Source organism: Meles meles, chromosome 21, assembly GCF_922984935.1.
Source record: "Meles meles chromosome 21, mMelMel3.1 paternal haplotype, whole genome shotgun sequence".
In the NCBI taxonomy this organism is placed as follows: domain Eukaryota; kingdom Metazoa; phylum Chordata; class Mammalia; order Carnivora; family Mustelidae; genus Meles; species Meles meles.
In genome coordinates, this window is record NC_060086.1 from 8,118,600 (window position 1) to 8,140,373 (window position 21,774).

General features: G+C 52.0%; 1 protein-coding gene across 1 annotated transcript in view; it reads right to left on the bottom strand.

The window, feature by feature from the left end:
• Nucleotides 1-21,774, bottom strand: part of CUX1 (cut like homeobox 1) — a 338,009-nt gene that overhangs the window by 76,940 nt on the left and 239,295 nt on the right. Inside the window, 1 exon segment of the mRNA XM_045994176.1 lies at nucleotides 12,046-12,094. Within this exon segment, the coding sequence (XP_045850132.1) occupies nucleotides 12,046-12,094 (49 nt within the window).

Genomic DNA, 21,774 nt, shown 5'->3' on the forward strand with positions numbered 1-21,774 from the left:
TTGACTTGGTGACTTCGGTGCAACTTTTTGATTGGTTAGGATCTGTACGACTTGTTTAGGGTTTATGCCCGAGGACATCAAAATAAAAGCACACGAAACAAAAGGAGTTGAGGTCACCTGTGCGGCTGAACAGGCACAGAGCGGATCAAAACTACAAGTGGGCTGAAGGGCCGGGAGCAGCCGCCGGCAGGCAGCTGGGGGGGAGTTAGTTCCTACGGTTGTAAATTTCGTCTCACCGTTGGCAGCTGAGGCAGGAAACAAAGAAGGGGCGCTGTGCTGGGTTTGCCCCGTGCTGTCACTCGTGTGCACAGGGCCTCCTGGCTTCCTGAGGACCACAGTCCCACCAGACGGAGTTGTGTTTCGAAGAATGGGCATCAGTGACGGCAGGCGGGAGGCTCTGGTGTTTTCTGACCAGGAATGCCAGGAGACAGCCATCTCCTTGTTTCCACGGGGCGGGCTCCCTCGCCCTTCCCTGCCCCTCGCTGAGGCCAAGCCTGGGAGGCCCGAGGCCAGGGTTCTGGTTGGTCGCTGGCGCTGCCCCAGGGCTGCTGCTGACTTTCTGTGCTTCCCTGGGAAGCCAGAGCCGGTGCTGGCAGCCCGGGAAAAGTGAAGCAGGAGGGGACCCGACGAGCGGGGACACTGCCTGCCTCTGGCGGGAGCCCTGACCAGAGGCACAGACACAGCCCAGCTGCCGCGTGAGGCCTCACGGGCCTACTGAGGCCCAAGGAGGTACCAGGAGCCCAGGGCCCGACAGCGCCCACCACATGGGGACAGGTATCCAGTCATCTGGACTATTACGGGCCCTCCCAGGCGCTGCCTCGGGTGGTCATTGCTCCTTCCTCATCTCGAGATGGAAGGCTTTTTAGGGAAAGATGACCAGAGACCGTGGCGGGGCTCCAGCAGGCAGGAAGCAGCCAGCCATCACTTTGATTTACGAAGTCCCCCATCAGTCAAGCTCCGAAAAGCAGTGCCGAGTCCGGCGCGTGGCACCGGCTGGCCCAAGGCACAATTTCGTTATCTCGGGAAGGGGAGCCTGAACTGTGGGTCCGGGGGGGGTGTCCTCTTCTTAAAACGAGGCCCACGGGGACCTCCCGGCCTCACCCAACTCCTCAGGGCTCCCCAAGGGCTCCAGGAAGGCAGGAAGGAATCTTTCCCTCAACTCAGCCCCTTAAAGGAGAACCCATTAGAAGGCCGACATAGGATGCTGACAGCCACTTCCAGACCTTAAAGTCTGAAAAATCTGATTCATGAAATATGGAGGAGGCATGGCGGGGTGGGCCAGGGAGCGCGGCAAGGGCACGAGCCTCGAGCAGCCGCAGCTGGTGGGGCAGGCGAAGGCCCACGGGAAGGCTGGTGAGGCCAGTCACCGCCTGGCGTGAGGCTCAGGGCCCAGGCCCAGGAGGGGGCTGTGGTCAGGCATTGTCTAGGGAGGCGTGTTTTCGCTCTCCCCAGAACCAGGCTGGAGACCTGACGGATTCCAGGCTCTTCCCAGTTCACCCATTTCAGGTGTAGCCTTCGGAGTCCCTGGTCTTAAATGGTGGGGGTGGGTATCTGATCCCGGCTTCCGCCCAACTTGGCCCTGGTCTTTTGTGTCTTGTCCCCTTCTGTATGTGTCGCCATGAGAGCCCAGGTCAGGGGCCACCAGGTAGAACCAGGGCTTCCCAGAGGTGGGAACTGGCTGGGAACACGAGTCCATGAGCAGGCAAGCCCTCCTTCTATGATTTTGCTAAAGCTGTGGGAACAAATGACTACACGTTTAGTGGATTTTAACAACACACATTAATTATCTAATGCTTCTGCAAGTCGAGTCTGCAGTGGGTCTCACTAGGCTGGGATCGCGGTGTGGGCAGGGCTGCACTCCCTGCTGAGGCTCTGGGGGAGAAATCTGTTTTCCTGCCATTTCCGGCTCCTGGAGGCCACCCACATTCCCCTGGCACGTGGCCCCTTCGTCCACCTTCAAAGCCAGCTCACCGCTCTGATGCGGGCTCTTCTGCATCTGAGGGCCCTGTGGTTACACGAGGTCCACTCACACGCTCCCGGGTCGTCTCCCCACCTCAAGGTCAGCTGTTCAGCGCCTTAACCTCTGCCAGGGACACTAATGTATTCGCAAGTCCCGGGGTCAGGAAGGGGCGTCTCTGGGGGCCATTTTTCTGGCTCCCATACTCAAGGTACAAGTAATACCACATTTGGACAATTTCGAGAAGAAGGCACACTCCCCTGGGGGATGACCTCCCGGCCTACTCTCCACAAGGCCCTGTACTCTGGAAGGAGAGATAAAAGAGAGGGGAGGCTAGCGAGGCCAACAAATGAGCCTTCCAAAGGGACAGACTCTGTTGCTCTGGAAAGCACACAGCCACCTCGTGTCCTCTTTCCAAAGCCAAACCCACACACGACCCCAGAGATCAGCCAGAGCCCCAGAGGTGACCCCGCTTCAGTGATGTTATAGATGAGAGGTCAGAAGGCCTACTACAGGCCAGAGATGAGCCCCTTTTGCCCGGTGTCCCAAGCTGGCCCTGTGCTGGTGACCGGAGTCCCTGTTTAGACCCAGCTAACTCTAAGACCCCCGAGTTAGGGCAAATTAGGACGTGGTTAGAGAGATACTAGGTCACCTGCCAACCTTAAGAAAATCTCCATGGAATCAGGTACACCCTAAAACATCACAGATCTCCCAACCCAGCGGCCTATCCTTTTTCAGATATTAGTTTGGCTCCCCGAGACCCAAAGGCTTAGCTAAAACAGTAAACATCGTATCATCATCATCGTCAACATGCCCAAGAGTTGGGCCCATCACCCACTGGTACATCTGCTTATTTTATGTCGAAAAACTAGAGTCTCAGAACCTATAAATATCTACAAACATGGCAGAATCTTATCAAAAACAACCTAGAATTACAACGGCCATCAGGAAGAACGTTCCAGTTAGAGAAGATCACTTAAGCAGTGTAATTGAAAGCAAGGGCTCCCAAATCAAACGAACCCAGTGGGGCACCTGTTTAACTGGCAGGCAGGAGTCTCCAAGATGCTTTAAAATTCCAGAACAGTTTCATTGCAAGAGTCACTGCAAAAGGCTAATTAATCAGTGAATACAGGTTTATCCACTTCGGGCTTCCCTTTACGGAGGAACTAAAGATATTGGGGTCAACCAGTAAGACACGTTTTGTGCCACACTGAAAACTTAGTATGAGAAACCACGTTTCTAGAAATTATACAACGTATTTATACATTCGCCAAGCCGTAGGGGCACTGACGTGAAAGTTCACGCTTACTTACTTCTTCGTTCCCACTAGAAATTAAAGGCTCCTAATGGCTCAAAATTCTAATATAGGTAATGAAACTCCTAGAAATATTAAAGATCATAAAACATCATATGCAAGGAAAGTAAGATGTGTGTTTTCAGTCAAAGACGGTGTGAGGAATGGAGAGGCATGTGCGTTGAGGGAAAAGAAAATGATTTTGTCTTAAAGTGAGGCTATTTACTTCAGAATGGGAAAGAGGAAAAACAGAGGGCAAAACCTGAATGTAAAAAAGAAAAGTTGTAGGCTTGTGGAAATGAAATCTTTGGAAAGAATTTTCATGTGTGGTCAAGCTACCTAAAGTTAGAATATATGTAACATATTCTGATATTAAATATTAAAAATTATATATTTATATATTATATATTAAAATTATATATATTATATATATTAAAAATATAAAAATATTAAAAATTTTAACATCAAAATTGATCTGGTGCAACCTTAGAGTTTGGTTTTCTTTTCTTTTTTTTAAAAATATATTTTATTTTTAAGGAATCACTATACCCAACGTGGGGCTCAGATTCAGACACGTGCTCTACCAACTGAGCCAGCCAGGCGCCCTGGTTTTCTCTTTTAGAAGGACAGAGTTTTCTTGAACTACTGGTTTGCTCTTGATAAGAGACTGTAAAACGTCTTCTTTACCTTTTAAGGAACCTGCCTGGAAAACATAGATTTTTTTGTCTTGTCAAAATAATTTCCCAGGTCTTTATCTTTACCAGGTCTTTGATTCCTTTTTTTTTTTTTTAAAGATTTATTTATCTATTTATTTATTTGACAGACAGAGATCACAAGTAGGCAGAGAGGCAGAGAGAGAGGAGGAGACAGGCTCCCCGATGAGCAGAGAGCCTGACACGGGGCTCGATCCCAGCACCCTGGGATCATGACCTGAGCCCAAGGCAGAGGCTTATCCCACTGAGCCACCCAGGCGCCCTAAGTCTTTGATTTCTTAAGAAAGTTGTTTTCTCTACTAAAAGAGCTAAGGATTTTTTTTTTTTTTAAACAACTATTTAACTTCCCGAATTTGCCTTCAAGGCCTTCAGTGTCATTATGGTTAAACAGAAGAGTAAGTATTGTGTCACAGAGACCTACGATCCTACTTGACCAAGTGTTCGAAAATCCTTTGTTTTTGTTTTTACAAACTTCTGTGCTAAATGAAGTCTTTTTGACTTTGAACTAACTTTGAGATTTTTCCGAGGGGTCCTTGGACATCTCAAAGGATTTGTTCTCTCACCTTATAAAAAGGGAGATGTTAAAAGAAAACTTGGCTTATCTGGTTTGTTAAATCACATGGGAAGCTGTATACTGAGTCTTCTTTGTGCTGTATTTGTATAGGTATATAAGTGTTTTTAGAAATTGTGTGAAATTCCTAGGAATCTGATTTGTCCTGGTATTATGTTATAATTCCAGTCATTATCTTAAAACGTCATCCTTCACAGAAATGACTACAATTTCTTGTCATATGAACTCTTAGCAGATCTTTAACAATGCACATTTTAAAGTCTTTGTCATTGGGGCACCTGGGTGGCTCAGTCAGTTAAGTATCCGCTTTCGGCTCACTCTCTTGGTGGGAGCCTGCTTTTCCTTCTCCCTGCCGCTTCCCTGCTGCTTGCACTCTCTTGTGAAATAAATAAATAAATATATAAAATCTTAAAAAAAAAAAAGTCTATGTCATTTACAGAGTTATTGTTATTGTTTTACTCAGATGCTTTTGTAAAAGTTTTCCTACAAAAGAATTTCATCTTCATGGTGTTTCATGGAAAGGATTGTGACAAGTCCAAATTTTGGATAACCATGGTCATTAAATTGAACTGGGTAAGAATTTCCAGAACTATGGGAAAAACAAACAAACAAACAAACAAGCAAACCAAAAAACCCAAGGTTCAAGCACAATGAGGATTAGTAACAAGGAAATGAATGGAGGAGGGTAACTATAATTTTTATGCTTCTTGTTTGAAACACTGATGCTTCACACAGCGATTTGGCAGTTTTTACCTTTTTAAACAAAAATGAAACATTTACTTTTTCTCCCAACCTGATCCCTCCAGAACTCAGAAACTACTCTTTTCACGGCAATATAGTCAGTTTTTACATAACTTTAATGAGAAATGTGTTCTCCTTATGACAGGACACAGTTGGAAATATTGGGAATATTACCAAGAGTTTGTCCTGCTGGTCCTGTTTGAGAGAAATGCAGACTTGGATAGACCAGACAGCTTTAAGGAACTAAGGCTGATTTTATGGGGCCAATGAATAAGGCCTTAAAAAAATCAACCTGGTTCTTTGCTTACAAGGTGCCAGCTTTGAAAGCATGGGGAGCCGACACGGTCAGGCACTGTTCTTGCTGCACTTATATGTAAATAACCAGGCCAAGTTGAATATAAAATTACTCTTACTGTGATTATCTGTAGTAAAAAATGAACAGGGGTGATTACAGAAAGAAAATCCTATAACTGTCTTTGAGGTTTTCTGATAAAACCTATAAACTGGACTGGATCTTGAATTCTTCTAGTTTCCTCGTATCTGGCCACGACTCTTGAAACTCACGTTTATAATTTTCTCCCACCCTTCTTCTTCTTTTTTTTAAAAAAGATTTTATTTATTTATTTGACAGACAGAGATCACAAGTGGGCAGAGAGGCAGGCAGAGAGAGAGAAGGGAGGAAGCAGGCTCCCTGCTGAGCATACAGCCCAATGCGGGGCTCGATCCCAGGACCCTGAGATCATGACCTGAGCCGAAGGCAGAGGCTCAACCCACTGAGCCACCCAGGAGCCCCTCTCCCACCCTTCTGATTTGGGTTCCCAAGGAATAAACCCTGGCCTTGAATCTCCTTGGAAGGGAGGAGACAAGGTCCTCCTCACTGCCGGGATGGCGGGCAGACTCTAGGGACCTGAACTGGCTACAGATGTCACAGCTCAAGGAGGCTCCAGCTGACAGCTTGGTCTTGTTTGAACGCTGAGACCTTCCGCATGGAATGACTAGGAAGAGCGGCAGCTGACGTCGACTTGGGCTGCTTCTCCCCAAGATGCTGAAAACCTCACACTTGAACGTGATACCTTTTCTTCTTCCCTTTTGTTCCTTGACTCTGGGGTTAGCCTGGGAAGACAACGCCAACACCCGTATCTCCCAGGCCACCGCTAGGAGCGGGGTAGCCTTTGCCTTTCAGACTGCTGGATCTGTCGTAAAGAAGTCCTGCCTGTCCATTAACAGCGCCACCTTAGTGGGAACGCTCTGTGCCCAGACAGGGCTGATCTTTGCCTGTGGCGGTTATCATTCTCCCTGGGCCTGTGCAAATCTGGCTGGCGGGTGCATGCCTGGGCAATGGTTCTTGGGTTACCCAACGTGCCCCTAACTGTGTGAGACGGAGACAGCTTACTGGTCAGCCTCTGACTTTCAAGTCAGAAAGGACCTACTGGGAGGCATTGGTGATTCAGGATTGGCTTCCTCTGGCCGGGCCCTCCTTGCCGGGTTAGCAGTAAATACCAATGAGGTTACGACCAGGGACCTCTCCTTAGCTCCTGAAAGCACCGGGGACTCCATTGCCAAAGCAACGGCCACTCAATAAAGACCCTCAGAGTCTCTGGCCAAGGTTGTTCTTGGCCAGAGAGGGGATGATGGGAGAGGCCTTGCTTCTCTTGGCTGAACAAGGGGGTTCTGTGCTGGGATCAACACAGCCCCTTTACTGCACCTGGAGTGACACTTTTGAGAAAGCAGGAACTCGTGTGCACAGAGTCATTGGGCAGGCCTCCAGGCTTACAGAGGGGACTCTTCCAACAGGATAGCTCTTCGACTTACTTGATTTTGAATCCTTTGGGTCTTGGGGACCATGGCTCCCAAGTGCGCTCCGGACACTGGGAATTAACCCGCTTGTAATAATCATCGTAACCTCTCTGGTGTGCTATATTCTCTCAAAAGCTTTAAATGCATGTTTGAGGCCACGAACCGTCAAGCGAATGATCTCAAGACTGGAACGTCAGAAAAGGGATGAAAAGAACGACTCCTCTCAGCAACGGTGAGCCTGAAGTCGTGACCCTGAGACCACCACAGGAATTCCACAAAAAGCACCGGGACCTGGGACTGTCACACACGAGACCGGTACAAGCTGCGAGACCTACAGCGTGGCGGCTGAGAACGGCAGCAGCGCCTTGGGTTGTGGCCACGTCTTCGGTTAGTCCGCGAGTCTGATCGGAAGGGAGGAACTGTTAAAGGAGACACAACAGGCCCCAAATGGAGTCACTTGTGCCAAACCCCATGTCAGCAAACCAAGACGGAAGACCTCACCTAACTGCAGCGTCAGCCTCTCCCGGAACGGGACCCTTAACCCGTCAGTCTGGAATTTCCTGGTCAGCGCTAGTGAGGTCATCTGTCCGAGAGGCTCCTCAGGGCTCCCGTAGGAAGGGTACCCCACCTGAAACAATCAGCTCTTTCCTCGTCCTTCCCTTTTCTTTTTTCTTTTTAATATTTTATTTATTTGACACAGAGAGAGAGAGAGAGAGAGATCACAAGTAGCCAGAGCGGCAGGCAGAGAGAGAGGAAGGGAAGCAGGCTCCCCGCTGAGCAGAGAGCCCGACTTGGGGCTCGATCCCAGGACCGAGATCATGACCTGAGCCGAAGGCAGAGGCTTAACCCACTGAGCCACCCAGGCGCCCCTCGTCCTTCCCTTTTCTGCCTACAGAAGACTTCCATTCTGTACAGGTCCTCGGAGCTCCTTTCTGTCTGCCGGATGGGCTGCTGCCCGATTCATGAATCGGTGAATAAAGCTGATAAGAGCTTCACAATTTATGCAGTGGATTTGTTTTTTTTCAGCAGTGTTCTCTCAGATGTGTGAATTACTACCCTCATTCTGTAGATGGGAAACAACCCAGGAGCCTGGGGGTTCATTCCAGGCCACACGGCTTGGAAGTGGGAGATCTGGGATACAAACCCAGCTGTTCCCCACTGGAACCCAGAAACCTTGGTCCAAGCAAGCGCCGTGCCTTGCTGGGAGCTCCTGTGGCTCTTTTCCTTGGGGGTCGGGGAGGGGGCGAAGCTGTGCTTCAAGCCGATGGTCCCCCCATTAGGGTAGCCTCCTCCCTAAGAGCAGGCAGGTTAGCAAGAGGAGGACTCACAAAAAGGACCTCCTCCTGCCCCCAGCCGGGGCTCTGTGCTGCCGGCAGCTCCCATCAGAGCTGATCGGGAAGGTGCGCGGGTGAGGGTACAGCTGGCTGAGTGCCAGAGCGGCCCAAGCCCACAGAAGGCTTTCCACGGTCGCAAGGCACAGAGCTGTGGCTTCTTATTTACCACGCGGTCTTCAAAGCTCTGAATCATCACGGCCAGCAATTAAGGCGGTGCGTATGAAGGCAAGTGCCTTGATGTTTAACGAACAGGTGCAAATGAGACCCCGACTGTCGGCCGCTGACTGCTCTCCCACTTTTGCACAATAGAAACACAGGCGGTGTAGCCATAACACAGCTTCAGGTCTCAGTAGAACATTCTGACTATAAACCTAGTGCAAAAATAATGTTATATGCCAATGAACTAGTAAATTGCTCCTCCTGGGGATTTCCCTTGACGGCAAAGGCGGCTGAACCAGATGTCTGGCTGCGCCTGCACAGGGCGTGCGGCTCCTTCGTCCCTCTCCTCCTGCCCTGTTGCCGCCGCCCCCTCTCTGCTCGGGACCGCCTCGCTGCAGGCCCCAAGTCATCCTTGCCCTGATGTAGCATGACAGCTGCTCTCCTGGCTTCCAGTCGTTCCACTCCCGACTGTTCTCTGATGTTCCGCCAGGGGGATCCTTCTAGAACACAACTCTGACGTCTCACTCCTGCCCAGGATTCTCCACCATGCCCAGAAAGAGGCCTTCCACGCAGAAGCCTGACGCTCAAAGCCCTCCCCCAACCTGGATCGAGATCCCCTTCTGTAGGCCCACTCTCCCACCCTGCACCTCCTTATTTTGGCTTTACAGAATGGCCCAGAACGCTCAGGGCTCACCTTGCCCTTCCGTGCCTGCCTGCACTGCTGTCTTCCTCATGACCACAGAGTCAAGTGCAGTCCTTCCTTCTGTTCCCTCTGTGTTTGATCCCTGACCTCACACCCTCAGCCAGGGCTGGGCTGCATCCCTTCACAGCTCCGGGGGCACACAGGTCTGGGCATCGCTGGAGAGCCAGGACTGACAGAAGGCTTCTCTAATCAAGACTGAGGTCCCTCCCACCAGCCTCCAAGTGTGTCCATGACCATGAAAAAGCCTGACTCCTTCCCTGGGCCAGGCCTGGAGAACTATGGGACAGGATCCGTAACGTCCCCACCCGAGGCCTTCCCCTTTGTGACCCTGTTCACATCCCAAGTTCCTGAAATTATTCCTCTGGTGCTTGGTGTCAAGCCCCTCTGTCTTCTTTCCCTTGTTCCTCAGAGATCAGGAATGTCCCCAAACCTCCTGATTTCTCTTGTTGTTAGGGTCCCTTCCCGGTCCTGTCTGTGGGGTGGAGCGCAAGCAGTACTCCACGTCCCAGTTGTCCTCATAGTGTGCTTTCCAGAATATACTATAATTCCCCGGGCATGGACTGATTGCTGCAGATAGGTGCAGAACTCCACCTCCTTCATTCTACAAACACTGCTTCTATGAATGCAGCCTGAGGTTGCGTTCATTTCTCCGAGCAGCCACATCAGGCTCTAACTCACCCTGCACTGTCAGTGAGAACTCACCGACGCTTCTCCCATGCCCACCGCGCTGGTATTTCCCCACTGCAGGACGGTATAATTCTCCCACCAAATACACGCTTCTCCAGCAACTACAGATTTATCTAAGCTCCTACTTCGTACTCGGGCATTTTAACCTCTAACCCGCCAAGCAGTCGTGCAAAGGAAGTACCAGTTATCATTTCCTCCCTTTCTTTCTTATGTTTTAAAAAAGTTAAAACATTTAAATTATGGCAAAATACACAGAGCATACACCATCTTCACCAATTTTTCTAGTGTCCGTTCCAGCACTGTTAATTAAGGACATCCACACTGTCGTTCAGCTGATCTCCCCAAGTTTTTCACCCTGCAAAGCTGAAACTCTGAACCCACGGAACAAGGCCCAGGCCCCCTCACCCGGCCCCCGCCAACTGGGATCACACCTTCTCCATGACTTTGACTCCTCTCTCCCTTAGCGTGTTTGCAAAGTTCATTCTTTTCCTTTTCTTTTCTAAAGATCTGCCAGCGGGCCACACAACCAGCACACACAGGGCTGGGACCTGAACCAAGGGGTGGCCCCTTTCTCTGCAGTCCCGCCTGGTGTCTCCCAGGACTGAGATCCGGCCAAGCAGCCTTCAACACTTGGAGAGGCACGCCAACTTGGCCAAACTTCTTCAGTACCTGGGGAGTGCCGCAGAGACAGTATGGGACAGTCTGCTCGACCTTCCCAGCCTGCGGCTCTCTGTTGCACAAACCCGGAGCTGAAACCCCAAAGCACCGTCAAAAGGAGAGGTGGGCTCAGGACTGGCCAGGAACAATTGGGGAATGCCCAAAGGGCAACGGGCTGACGGAGAGGGTGAACCTTTCTAGGACCTCCTTCGGAGTTAAGGCCTTTGCAAAGTTGAGCAGTGCTGAGCCAGAGCGAAGGGGCCAAAGTCAATTCGTTTGCTGAAGGTAAACAAATGCTAAAAGCACTTTGGGGAGGTGAAGGGGAAGCAGCGCTTGGCAGCGAGGAGCTGTTCGGACACAGGTGAGTCTGGGAGCTGAGAGGGTCTGAAGAAAGGCAAAGTGACCTCTGTTTGCATCCCTGGTTCTGAGGGTGGCCGTGAGGAGCGCGGGCTCCAATCCCGGCTCTGCACCCGGCCAGCCACTGACCTCAGTTCCCCTGTCTGTAAAGTGGGAGTCCTAAGAGCGGCGACCTGGGTGGGCCGCACGGAGGGTTCAGCGGCTCAGTGCGTACGACGCGCTCGGAGGAGAACCAGGCACAAGTCACTCTAGAGCCGTCGGCCCTTCTTACGACGGACAGGGCCACTAATACGCAAAGATTCCACCCGAGGCAAAGCGCTAAGCTTTCCTGAGCGTGTGGCTACAGCCTGGCGCCTTCTGAGGCCGAGAGAGCGATCTCAGCTTTGGCTGTTGCTCCCCACGAATAGAGGAGCTAAGCGGGGAGACTCTTTCTTTTCAAAGCAGCAGCACCGTTCACTAAAGCGCAATGTTTTCCTGTTCGGCGGAGTCCTCGGGGAAGAAGTTAGGGGTTCTGTGTTTGTGTGGGGGGCAATGTTCCAAGCAGTGTAGTATTTATTTATTTATGTGAGGAGGCCCCATGCCCCGTGTGGCGCCCGACGCAGGGCTTGAACTCATGACCCGGAGCTTAGGACCTGAGCGGAGATCAAGGGTGGGACGCTTAGCCGACTGGGCCCCCAGACCCCCCAAGCAGCTGAGTGTAGAGCTGCCCTGTTCTGTGTAACGTTTTGTGCTGGACACAGTCCAGCATGTTCCCCTGTGACTCGCTGGTACAAAGTCGAGCCTAATGGCTGCTGTGGCACGACAGTCGGTCATCTGAGAAACGGATTAAGGACAAGGAAAAGCAACAGCGACCGCGCAGTCGCCGAGGGAGTCTGGGACGCTGGGACCACAACCGAACACTCTGCCAAGGGACCTTCCACACGCTTCCCGTGACACCGGGAAAAGCATCGACATTGACAATCACACGTAAAAAATACGAGAATAACCGGCCTTCGAACTTAAGACGCAACTAGCGAGACGACATAAATGGCTACGTCGTAGGGATTTTTAAGCCTGAGTCTGTGAAACATCCTACCTGGTTTGCTCTTTCAAGGTCCGTCATGATCATTTCAATTTCGTCGGCCCTAGAAAGGTGAGAGAGAGAGAGCCGTTAGTGGACAGTGGGCGGGCTCGGGGGGACCACGGTTCCCAGCTCAGCACAATGACCTGCCACCTGGACCTGTGAGGGCTCTGCTGTCCACCTGGAGGAGGTGTGCTTGTGTTGTGGGAACAGCCACCCTGCCCTTGGGGGCTCCGATCTCACTGGGGAGACGGAGACACCGACATACGAAATAGAGCGTGTCCTAGCGGAAGTTTGAACAGAGTGCCCTAAAAAAACAGGAGGCAGAAAATTCTCGGGGGAGGGAATCTGGGAAGGCTTCAAAGGAGGCGATGTGTGAACTGGGTTTTGAAAGATGAACAGAAGTCTGCCAGGGTGGGACGAGCCACAAGAAGGCGGAGAGGGATGTGGCAGGATGGAAACGGAGGCTGGGGGACTCTGCAGTCGGCTCTGTAAACCACCCAAGTTCACGGCCATCACCTGGCTGGCTCGTGCACATGGAGCTGCTTGGGTCTTTTCTCCCTTTTTCTTTTTTCTTTTTTTTTTTAAATATTTTATTTATTTGACAGAGAGAAATCACAACTAGGCAGAGAAGCAGGCAGAGAGAGAGGAGGAAGCAGGCTCCCCGCGGAGCAGAGAGCCCGATGTGGGGCTCGATCCCAGGACCCTGGGATCATGACCTGAGCCGAAGGCAGAGGCTTTAACCCACTAAGCCACCCAGGCGCCCCTTTTCTCCCTTTTTCTGTTTTGAAACTACTCCTCTGAGTCATCTGAAGGCATATATATGAGTCCAACACACAACATCATGAGAGAGAGAGGATCACTGAGTTCTAATAAAGGCCCAATTTCTTTATTAGCAGAAGGGTCAAACAGGCTCCCTGGGCAACAACGGCCCCATCTTCTACGGGACCGCTCCCCATGGCCCGTCAGGAGGCCAAGGCTGCGAGTGGCCGCCACCCGAGAAAGACTAACGGGGTCATGGCAGAGAGGGAGCCCCATGTCACAGCCGCAGATCCTTGCTGGGATTCAGGGCCTGCTCCTGCGGGGGGCCCCCCAGTCCATACTCCAAGGAGACCTACAGGCCCCGGTGCCCTCCCTGGTGCTCCACGACAGGCCCTTCCATGAAGCTCTACTCACCACCCAACCTCGGCCCACCCCTCAGCCCCAGGGCCCTGTGCTCCGACAGCTCCCACCGCCCGCGGGCCTGTAAAGAGCCGTGGACTGCACGGTCTCCCCGGCTTGCCCTCCACTCCCGGGACCCGCATCTCCTACTTCTGCCCCCACCCCCAGCACTCCGCAAAGCCTCCTGATGGCTCCACCTCAGGAACTAGTCCAGTCCCTCCCCTCCCCGCACAGGTTTGAGTCGACAGGTTAGAGCGGTGGTCCCCACGCAGTGGGAACTTTCTGAAGGCTGGGCTGCGTGTCTCCTGCACACTCATCCCTGCTGGTGCAGGGTTTGGCTTCTGACTAGAGACTGGGGTCCTGGAGGCGGCGTGTCCTGCCAGCGGCGGGCCAGTCTTCCCCTGGGCCAGCTTGGGGCCCCCGGAACAGGCCCAACTCTGAGCGGGTCCTTCTGTCCCTGAAACCTTTTTGTGTGGCTCTCACCAGCGCCCAGCCTTCACATCAAGAGTTGGCCAAACCGGACTCGGGCCCTGGCTGGGCTGGTTTTGCTCTTCGCTGCGCCCAGCGCTCCCTCTGGCCCCGAGGCCCTTCCAGACGAGGCAACCGTTTCAGGTCCAGGCAGCCTGAACTGGGTAACAGAGGCCCCGCGATCAGGTTCCGCGCTCATTAGATCTGTTTGAAACAGTATCCTGCTTCCAGCTGGGCCTGAACAAAGTCTGAAACAACTCCTCGAATGGCTTCGTGAAATGAAGTTGTGTTTAGGGAACTCTGTAAAGAAGACCCAGCCTGGGCCCCCGCCATGAAGTGCTGGGAGCGGGGGGCGGGGGGCAGTGACATTAGGAACCGCCTCACCAGGCAAACCTCTAACGCCTCTTGGAAAAGCCTCGGTACCACAGAAGGGAGTCTGCGGACTCCTAAAGGGCAAAGAATCAATTGAAGGGTGAAGGGTCTTAAGTGCCACAGAAAAGGACGCCTGACAGTCCCAGGCGGCGGCTTCCAACGAGGTGCAAACTTCCGCTCAAGGTGAAAGAAAACGTTAATGGACTTGTCCCAAGGCAAATGCCATTAATCACAGTTTGGAGCTTTAGTCAGACGGTTAAGGTTAAGGTTAATCATCGCTGTATTTACAAAATCCGGATCTACGCGGCAGAGCTCACTTACTCCCTCAGTCATCCCATGACCATTTCCCAGCACCTGCCAGTGTCCTGGCCCTGGTCGGGGACTACACGACAGGACAGGCCGCAGACGCACAGCTCCTGCCCCATGTTTGTGGGAGAGGGCGGGACGGCATCGCTGCCGGGCACCGGGAACCAGAGCTACAGGCCGCCATGCCTCAGTTTCCCCCTGGGCAGATCCAGGGAGCCTGGCGCTCAGTTGTTGGTCTGCAGGGCAGGGGCTTGCGTGGACGGAGCTGGGATCCTGAGCCTGTGGCAGGGAGGGGAGGGTATCCTGCTAATTCTCCTGCAGGGTCCCCTGTGGGCCCCCATCTCTTTCCGTCCCCCTGCAGCACGCAACCTTGGCTTTGCACCTGCTGTTTCTTTAGCCGTTCCTGCTGCCTTCCGGCTTGTTCTTCCGTTTGATCCGGATAGACGCAGCCGCACCCACCCTGTAGACCTTCTTTGGTTCCCTAGTTTGGTGATTCTGTTCTTCCTATTGCCCTCGTTTTTTAATGACTCCTTGTTTCTGCTCCACCTCGCTCACACCGTCCTCGTTCGCTGGAGTATGTTCCCATGCTCGTTTCCGTGCCTGCGGTCCATCTGCTTGGCTTCGGATCACAGACACTGTTGGGCTTGGGGTCTGTCTCCCAGAGGGGTGTTCCCCTCTGGGGCTCACTTCCCCCTCGAGCACCAGCTACTCCTGGCAGTGCGGGTGGAGGGAGGACAGAGAGGCAAGTTCTGCTCTGTGTCTCTCAAGACGAACTGAAGAAAAAGAGCACAGCAGGCGTTCAATGCAGGACGAGGAGGACAAGCAGGACGAGGATGGGGAGGACTCCAGACCCCCGGAGTCCTCAGTCCTAACTCCGCTTCATCCGGAGAAGCCTCTGGCCAGGGCTTTAGTTCTCAGAGCGAGGCCGCACGAGGGGCGGGCTCCCTCGGTACAGTTCCCCAGTCTCGGGGGTTTAGAGATGAGGGGTGGACCTGTGGCTTCCTGGGGGGTCCAGTGGCCCACCCTTGCCTATTTTCAGCCATTCCTCACTTCTTGCCTGGCTGCTGCCAGTGGCCAGGGGGCCAGTTCAGGGTCCAACACACGCTGTAGAGAACAGAAGGTTTCCTAGGGTCCTGGCTTCATCTAGAGGCAGCGACGGGCCAGGCTGGCATGCTGCGGGCTGGGAAGTGGCAGCCGGCTCCTGCCTGGTTTAGGGGAAGTGGGTGGTCTCGAGAGCCTCCTCGCAAATGCAGTCGCTCAGAATTTCTTCTCAGACAGCAAATGGTTGTGGATGCCCATGAATATACCGAACATCCAGAAAACAGTGCATCATTTCCAAAGGATTTCAAGGCACTTATAAAAAAAAAAAAAATTAGTCACATTAAAACAGGAAGGTGCCTTCTTGGCAGTCTGAGGAAATCCCTGGAAACGAATTTCAAGTTTTTCCATCCTCTGGTCAGTTTCACTTCGGTTACTAAGCAACCGGTAAACTGACCAAAATATCGAACCTGATAACAACTAGTGCACTTACCTTTTCATTCTGGGAGCAACTCTCAGGTTTCCAAAGCTTTCAAATGATAATCAAAACACTGAGCTCTGTGGTTCAGGAAGGGGGTGGGTAGCTATTCAATACCAGGCATCCTGATGAACACAGGGCCCAGAGGGGCTGCGGTTCCCATTCACAGAACGGACCAGAAGCCACCAGAGGAGACAATGGGAGGAGACAATGGAAGTAACCAGGGATGCTGGGAGGGAGGAAAGGCTCAGATTCTTATTTTAAAAGTCTGGAGGCTCATGACTGGCTTTTCCAAGGGGCACGCTTCTTCAAAGGTCAAAGGAGATACAACTAGCCGGCTATTTCTGTGTGATCAGGGGTGTGGCCATTGGCCGGTGTAGACGAGGACCAAGATGGCAGCTCTGGAAAGCGTGTACTGGCGTCGTCTTGAGGACACCCCTGCCACCGAGACTGTAAGTCCACTCCCCTCCAAAGTGCTGCCCTTAGCCACCCACAAAATTAATCCTACCAGACACACTGCCCTTAGTAATATGAAAATGCCCAGAGGTCAATACCACTGGAAACGTCCTCCTAGAAGGGAGTCATGAATGCCACTGCGTGTCCTTTTATAGCACGGGTGTCGACAATGGTCCAGAGGCTTTTCATTCTGCTCATCCTGAGAGCTCAACTGCCTGCAACAGGACCCGGAGCCTGACATTAGCCTAAAATCGTTTCTTTTCCAGAGTCTGTAATAACGACGCATATTGTTTGCTCAGCGAAACGATTATAGAAATTTGGTTCCCTCACCTTTTCACGAGCTGACAAAACAGCTTTCGCTGCTCTACTAACCCGCACTACATTATTCTCTGCTCTGGCTTCAAATAGCGGAGCATTTCTGCTTGGCCTGGAATATGCGGTTCCTTCAGTCAGTTCCCTACAGATCATTTCGGGGGGTCCTCTGGCCTAGCACGTGATTTTCATGAGGGACTTAGAAGGACACGGTCAGTGACAGGAGGGAAACGACTTCCACGCTAGGCCCCCAACGCTAAAGGACAGCAGTAGGGCAAGGCTGGCGTGGACTTCAATTCCAAAGAATCACAGCCCGGTCTGGAGCTGTGAAAACAAAGGGCATCCACGGGGCAGCTGGAAAAGCTTCCAGGGCGCCCTTAGGGTCCGCGTGTCTCCTTGGACCCAAGTCAAAAGCCAAGAGTCTCAACATGAGATTGTGACGTTCTTGGGCACCAAGAGAAGCAGCATCGAAAGATGAATTCTCCCCACTTTGAACTTACTAATTCTATCTGAGGATTTTATAATGGCATATTTTTTCAGTATTGCAGTGAAAATGTTTAAAATAAAAAAAAAAAAAAAGCCCTAGGATGTTTAATAAAGTGGCTCCCCGCCTCCCCCCACCCATCCCTCTCACCGCCGACCCCGGAGGCTGCCTTTGATGGGTCTCTGCCATCAGGAAGGCGGTAGGAAGGCGGTGACTTTCCCGACATCTTACACCCCAGGCCCGGCTCTCTCAGCACAGGGGGCAGAGGAGACGCAGAAGCAGGGCTCCCTGGACTGGGTTCAGAAAAAGAAGGTAGGAAAAGGAAAAGGAGGTGGCCAGGGGGCCAGATGCTGAGAAAGATTTCTTGGCTATGGTCTGGAATCCCCTAAACTGGGAGTGGGGGACGGGGGAGGATTTCTCTGGAAAGGTAGCTCCCTGCCCCTGCATGGGAATGCAGTGTTCCCGAGAGGAAGGGTTGGTCTGCAGAGTCTCCTGTGAGGGTCAGGGCAAGACGAGACCCAGAAAAGGTGGCACGGCGCCCTCCTCCAACACTGGCACCAGCTCCTAGGGGGGACCCTGGCACTGCCTCCTCTGTGGGGGGTGCTGGGAGAGGAAGAGACCCGAGTGATTTTGGCAGAGTTTGGCACAGTGACGGCCCTCCGAGGGACAGATGGGTAATGTCTCCTTTGCAGACAGGAGGTGGTACAGTGTCACGGACTCGGGGACATCTGGTCTACATCCCAGAGGACAGAGAGGAGTTTGCCGGGCTGAGGGAAGAAGGACCTTGCAGACAGAGGAAAGAATCACAACGCGGTAGGTGCCTGTTCGAGCTTGGAACAGCTTCTCGGTTGTTCTCTTTGGCTTTGGAGTGTCCTGTGCCCTTGTGTGCCCATGACAGGGCTGCGTCCTCCGGCCTTTTCCTGCCTCTCAGTTCTTTCTCTTGGACGATGGCAGTGACCAGCACTCCCAGAAGCACAGGACAGAGCAAGGTGGCAGCGGGGATCCCTGCCTGGCATCTGACCGCCAGGGCGATGCAGTCATGTTGCTCATTTCGGACTTTATTTATTTTTTAAAAAGATATTATTTATTTGACAGAGAGAGATCACAATTAGGCAGAGAGGCAGGCAGAGTGAGAGAGGGGGAAGCAGGCTCCCCACTGAGCAGAGAGCCCGACATGGGGTTCGATTCCAGGACCCTGGGATCATGACCTGAGCCAAAGGCAGAGGCTTTAACCCACTGAGCCACCCAGGTGCCCTTCATTTTGGACTTTAAATAGATGTGTTTTGTTTTGTTAGTGAAATATCCAACTGTTCCTATTTTATTAAGACTTTTTAATCAAAGATGGATATTGATTTCATTAAGTACCTTTTAAAAAAGCATTTATGGAGCAAATTAAAAGGTTTTTTTCTCCTCTGACTCGCTAAATCGGCAAATTACACCAACAGTTATTTTTGCCCATTGGGTTGTGGTTCTTGTGCTCCCGAATTCTGTGTGCTGACATTTAGTATTTTGTTTTCAAAAATACGTTTATACGTTCTTTTGTCTTATCTTTGCCAGGTGAAGTCATATGACATACTCTCTGAAAGCATTTCCCTCTCTCTGTAGACAAAGTGAGCTATTACAGATTTGATGATGCTGTCCCTTTTGGTTTTTTTTAAAGGTTTTATTTTCAAGTGATCTCTATACCCAACATGGGGCTTGAACTCATGACCCTGAGATCACGGCTTGCATGCTCTACCGACTGAACCAGCCAGGCGCTCCGAAGGCATTGCTCTTAGAATACCCAAGCCCGTACTCCCTCTGCGCAGTCTGCACGCCGCTGCTGGGCATGTGAGCCCTGAGACGTCTATACCCGCTGTCCCCCTCCCCTGGCCCGCACTGGCCTGGCCACCACCTCTCTGGGAGGGCCCCATCAGGTCACGGACTAGCCCTTCCTGCCACTGCATTCCCTGGCGGTTTGTGGTCAAATCCAGTCTGCAGGCCACCAGTCCGCTATGTTCGGAGCCGTGGATTCCAGGAGCTTCTTTTGGACTTGCTCCCTCCCAGGAAGGCCCAAACACCCCTCATGCCCTTGACGGCCCAGGCCCTGCAGGAGGCACAGGCTCAACAGCCGATTAGAGAACAGCCTCCCATAAATATCTCAGCTCCTTCTCCAGATTTCAGGCCGTCAAGGCTTCCAAACAAGCCTGAGAAAGGCCCTGCTTCCCCATCGGAGCCACCGGGCTGGGGAGGACTCTGCTCCTGGCGGATGTTTTATAAACCTGTTAGTTACAGGTATCCAGTGTAAATGTCCTCCTGCGGCTCAATCAGCTAATGCTCTCGTGGCTTCTTCAGTCCTGTTCCTGGGAACTCTACTTGGCCACACGGTTGTCCCCTCTGCTGGGGCCCCTACAGGTGGCTGTTGTCACCAGTCACCATCCACGGCTCAGCCCTGATGGCTGTCCTCTGAAACCTCCCAGCAGCCCTGCTCCGCTCTGTCCACTCATTTTTGCACTTATTCTGGTCTCCAAGTATCTTATTCATGTATTGATCACTTACTCGCTCACCGCTGTAATCTCAGAGAACACAGCAGGGGCACGCTAGATATTGGCCGGCTACATACCCAGATTCGCGACATCTGCGTGCTACGGGAAGTCTACTCTGCACCCGACAGGCAACCGTTCGTGGGCTGGTGTTTTATTTTACTTTTATTTTTTAAAAAAGATTTTATTTATTTGAGAGAGAGAGAGAGTGTGTGTGTGTGCATGAGTGGGGGTAAGGGCAGAGGGAGAAGCAGCCTCCTCGCTGAGCGGGGAGGCTGACACAGGGCTCGATCCCAGGACCCTGAGATCAGGAGTCGAGCAGAAGGCAGATGCTCAATCAACAGAGCCACCCAGGCGCATGGGCTGGTATTTTATTTTATTTTTTTTTAACATTTTATTTATTTGACAGAGAGAAATCACAACTAGGCAGAGAGGCAGGCAGAGAGAGAGGAGGAAGCAGGCTCCCTGTGGAGCAGAGAGCCCGATGTGGGGCTCTATCCCAGGACCCTGGGACCATGACCTGAGCCGAACACAGAGGCTTTAACCCACTGAGCCACCCAGGCGCATGGGCTGGTATTTTGAAGAACAGAGGGTGAAGGCGTATTTTGCCAAACTGCACACATGACTTTTAAGGAAAGAGTCTGTAAGTTGCTGTAAGGGCCTATTTAGCCAGAGGGATTCCATCTTGGGTTAAACAGTGATTTTGTTGTTTATGCAGTAAAACTCAAATTGACCCCTGCACGCCCCGCCCCCCCCGGACTTACTTAAAAACAAGTCCCGGAAATCAGTTCCAGGTAACAAAGCCCAAATACGAGGGTGGGTCAGGCCAGGTGGAGACATCCGATCAGTGGGGGCCCATACTGTCTCCTTAGTTACCAAGGAGTATGGGCCCCACCCTTTGGACACCTTTTGGGCACCAATTCTGACCAAGGTGATAGGCTGGTTCAAATGTCTACTATAGGGTAAATGTAATTCAGTTGGTCACTTATGTGTGACCTAGCAGGACTGTGCAGCTTTCTCTGTGTGTTACAATCTCATTGGCCACCTGTTCCTGGCCAGGCCCAACCACATGGCCTTTGCCCTTAAAAGCTAGTCTGTAAAGCAGAGAGAGGTCGCTCTCTCTGTAAGAGGCATGGCCCCAAACATTTGGTTTGATTCTTGATGCTTGGTGCGAAATAAAGCTTTGCTTGACCTTCGCTTTGTATCAGTCTCCCTCCTTTAATCACAGACCCATTATTGGGGGACCTTTCAGTTGCTTTTGCAGATTTAAGTTTCTTGCCAGTTTTCATAGCCTTTGAAAACGGGGAGAACGATCTCCTTGGAGAAAAGCCTATGTCAAGATCTGGAGTTAGGCTTTGTTTTGTCCACTGGACTGTGAGCTCCCTGGGACAGGGCCAGTCAGCCTGGCTCCCAGCGTATCCCCGTGCCTGACACAGAGCTGGGCACAAATCGGGACTCGGCAGAAAGTGGGGAAGGGTCTTCTGGACAACCCTGTTGCACATGACCAGACCTATCTCTCGTGTTCTACCCGCGCTGAGCTAGCTTTGCCCTGGCAGGAGTGGAGGGCAGGGGTGAAGCCACTTGGCTCCCTTCCAAGCCTCGAATCAAACAGGTCACTCCCTCCCCAGTCAAATCAAGGGCCCGAGCAGAGAGAGGACTGCAGTGCTTAACCTCTAGGCCAAACCTTCTGGAAATCGTGGGTTTTCTTCTTATTGCAAATGAAATCGTGTTCAGACAGTGAAATGGCCGGAACGTCACCTCTGCCTGCTCAGAAATTAACCACAACTGGTTCGTTTTTCTGACCATTCTATTTCAGCTTCAGTGATACAACAAGTGACCAAATCAATTGCAGTTACGTCTCCGCTTGTCAATCCCAACGGGAAGAAAACTTCCCTTCTGGCTTACTGTTTAGCTGACTCGGTTTCGTCCTCGTTTAGGTTAATCTGTGGCTAGCTGACCGAAGAAATGGTCTTCTCCGGCCTGCACGAGGCTTAGCATTGGGCCGAATTAACAGGACAGCTCCAAGCAGCCGGTCCCTCGCTAGGGTCTGACCCTCCGTGTGATCACAAACAGCTTGTGACTGTCACTCAGGCTTCAGTCATCTCTGGGCAGGGACACGGGACAGCTGTGGCTGACAATCAGGTTAT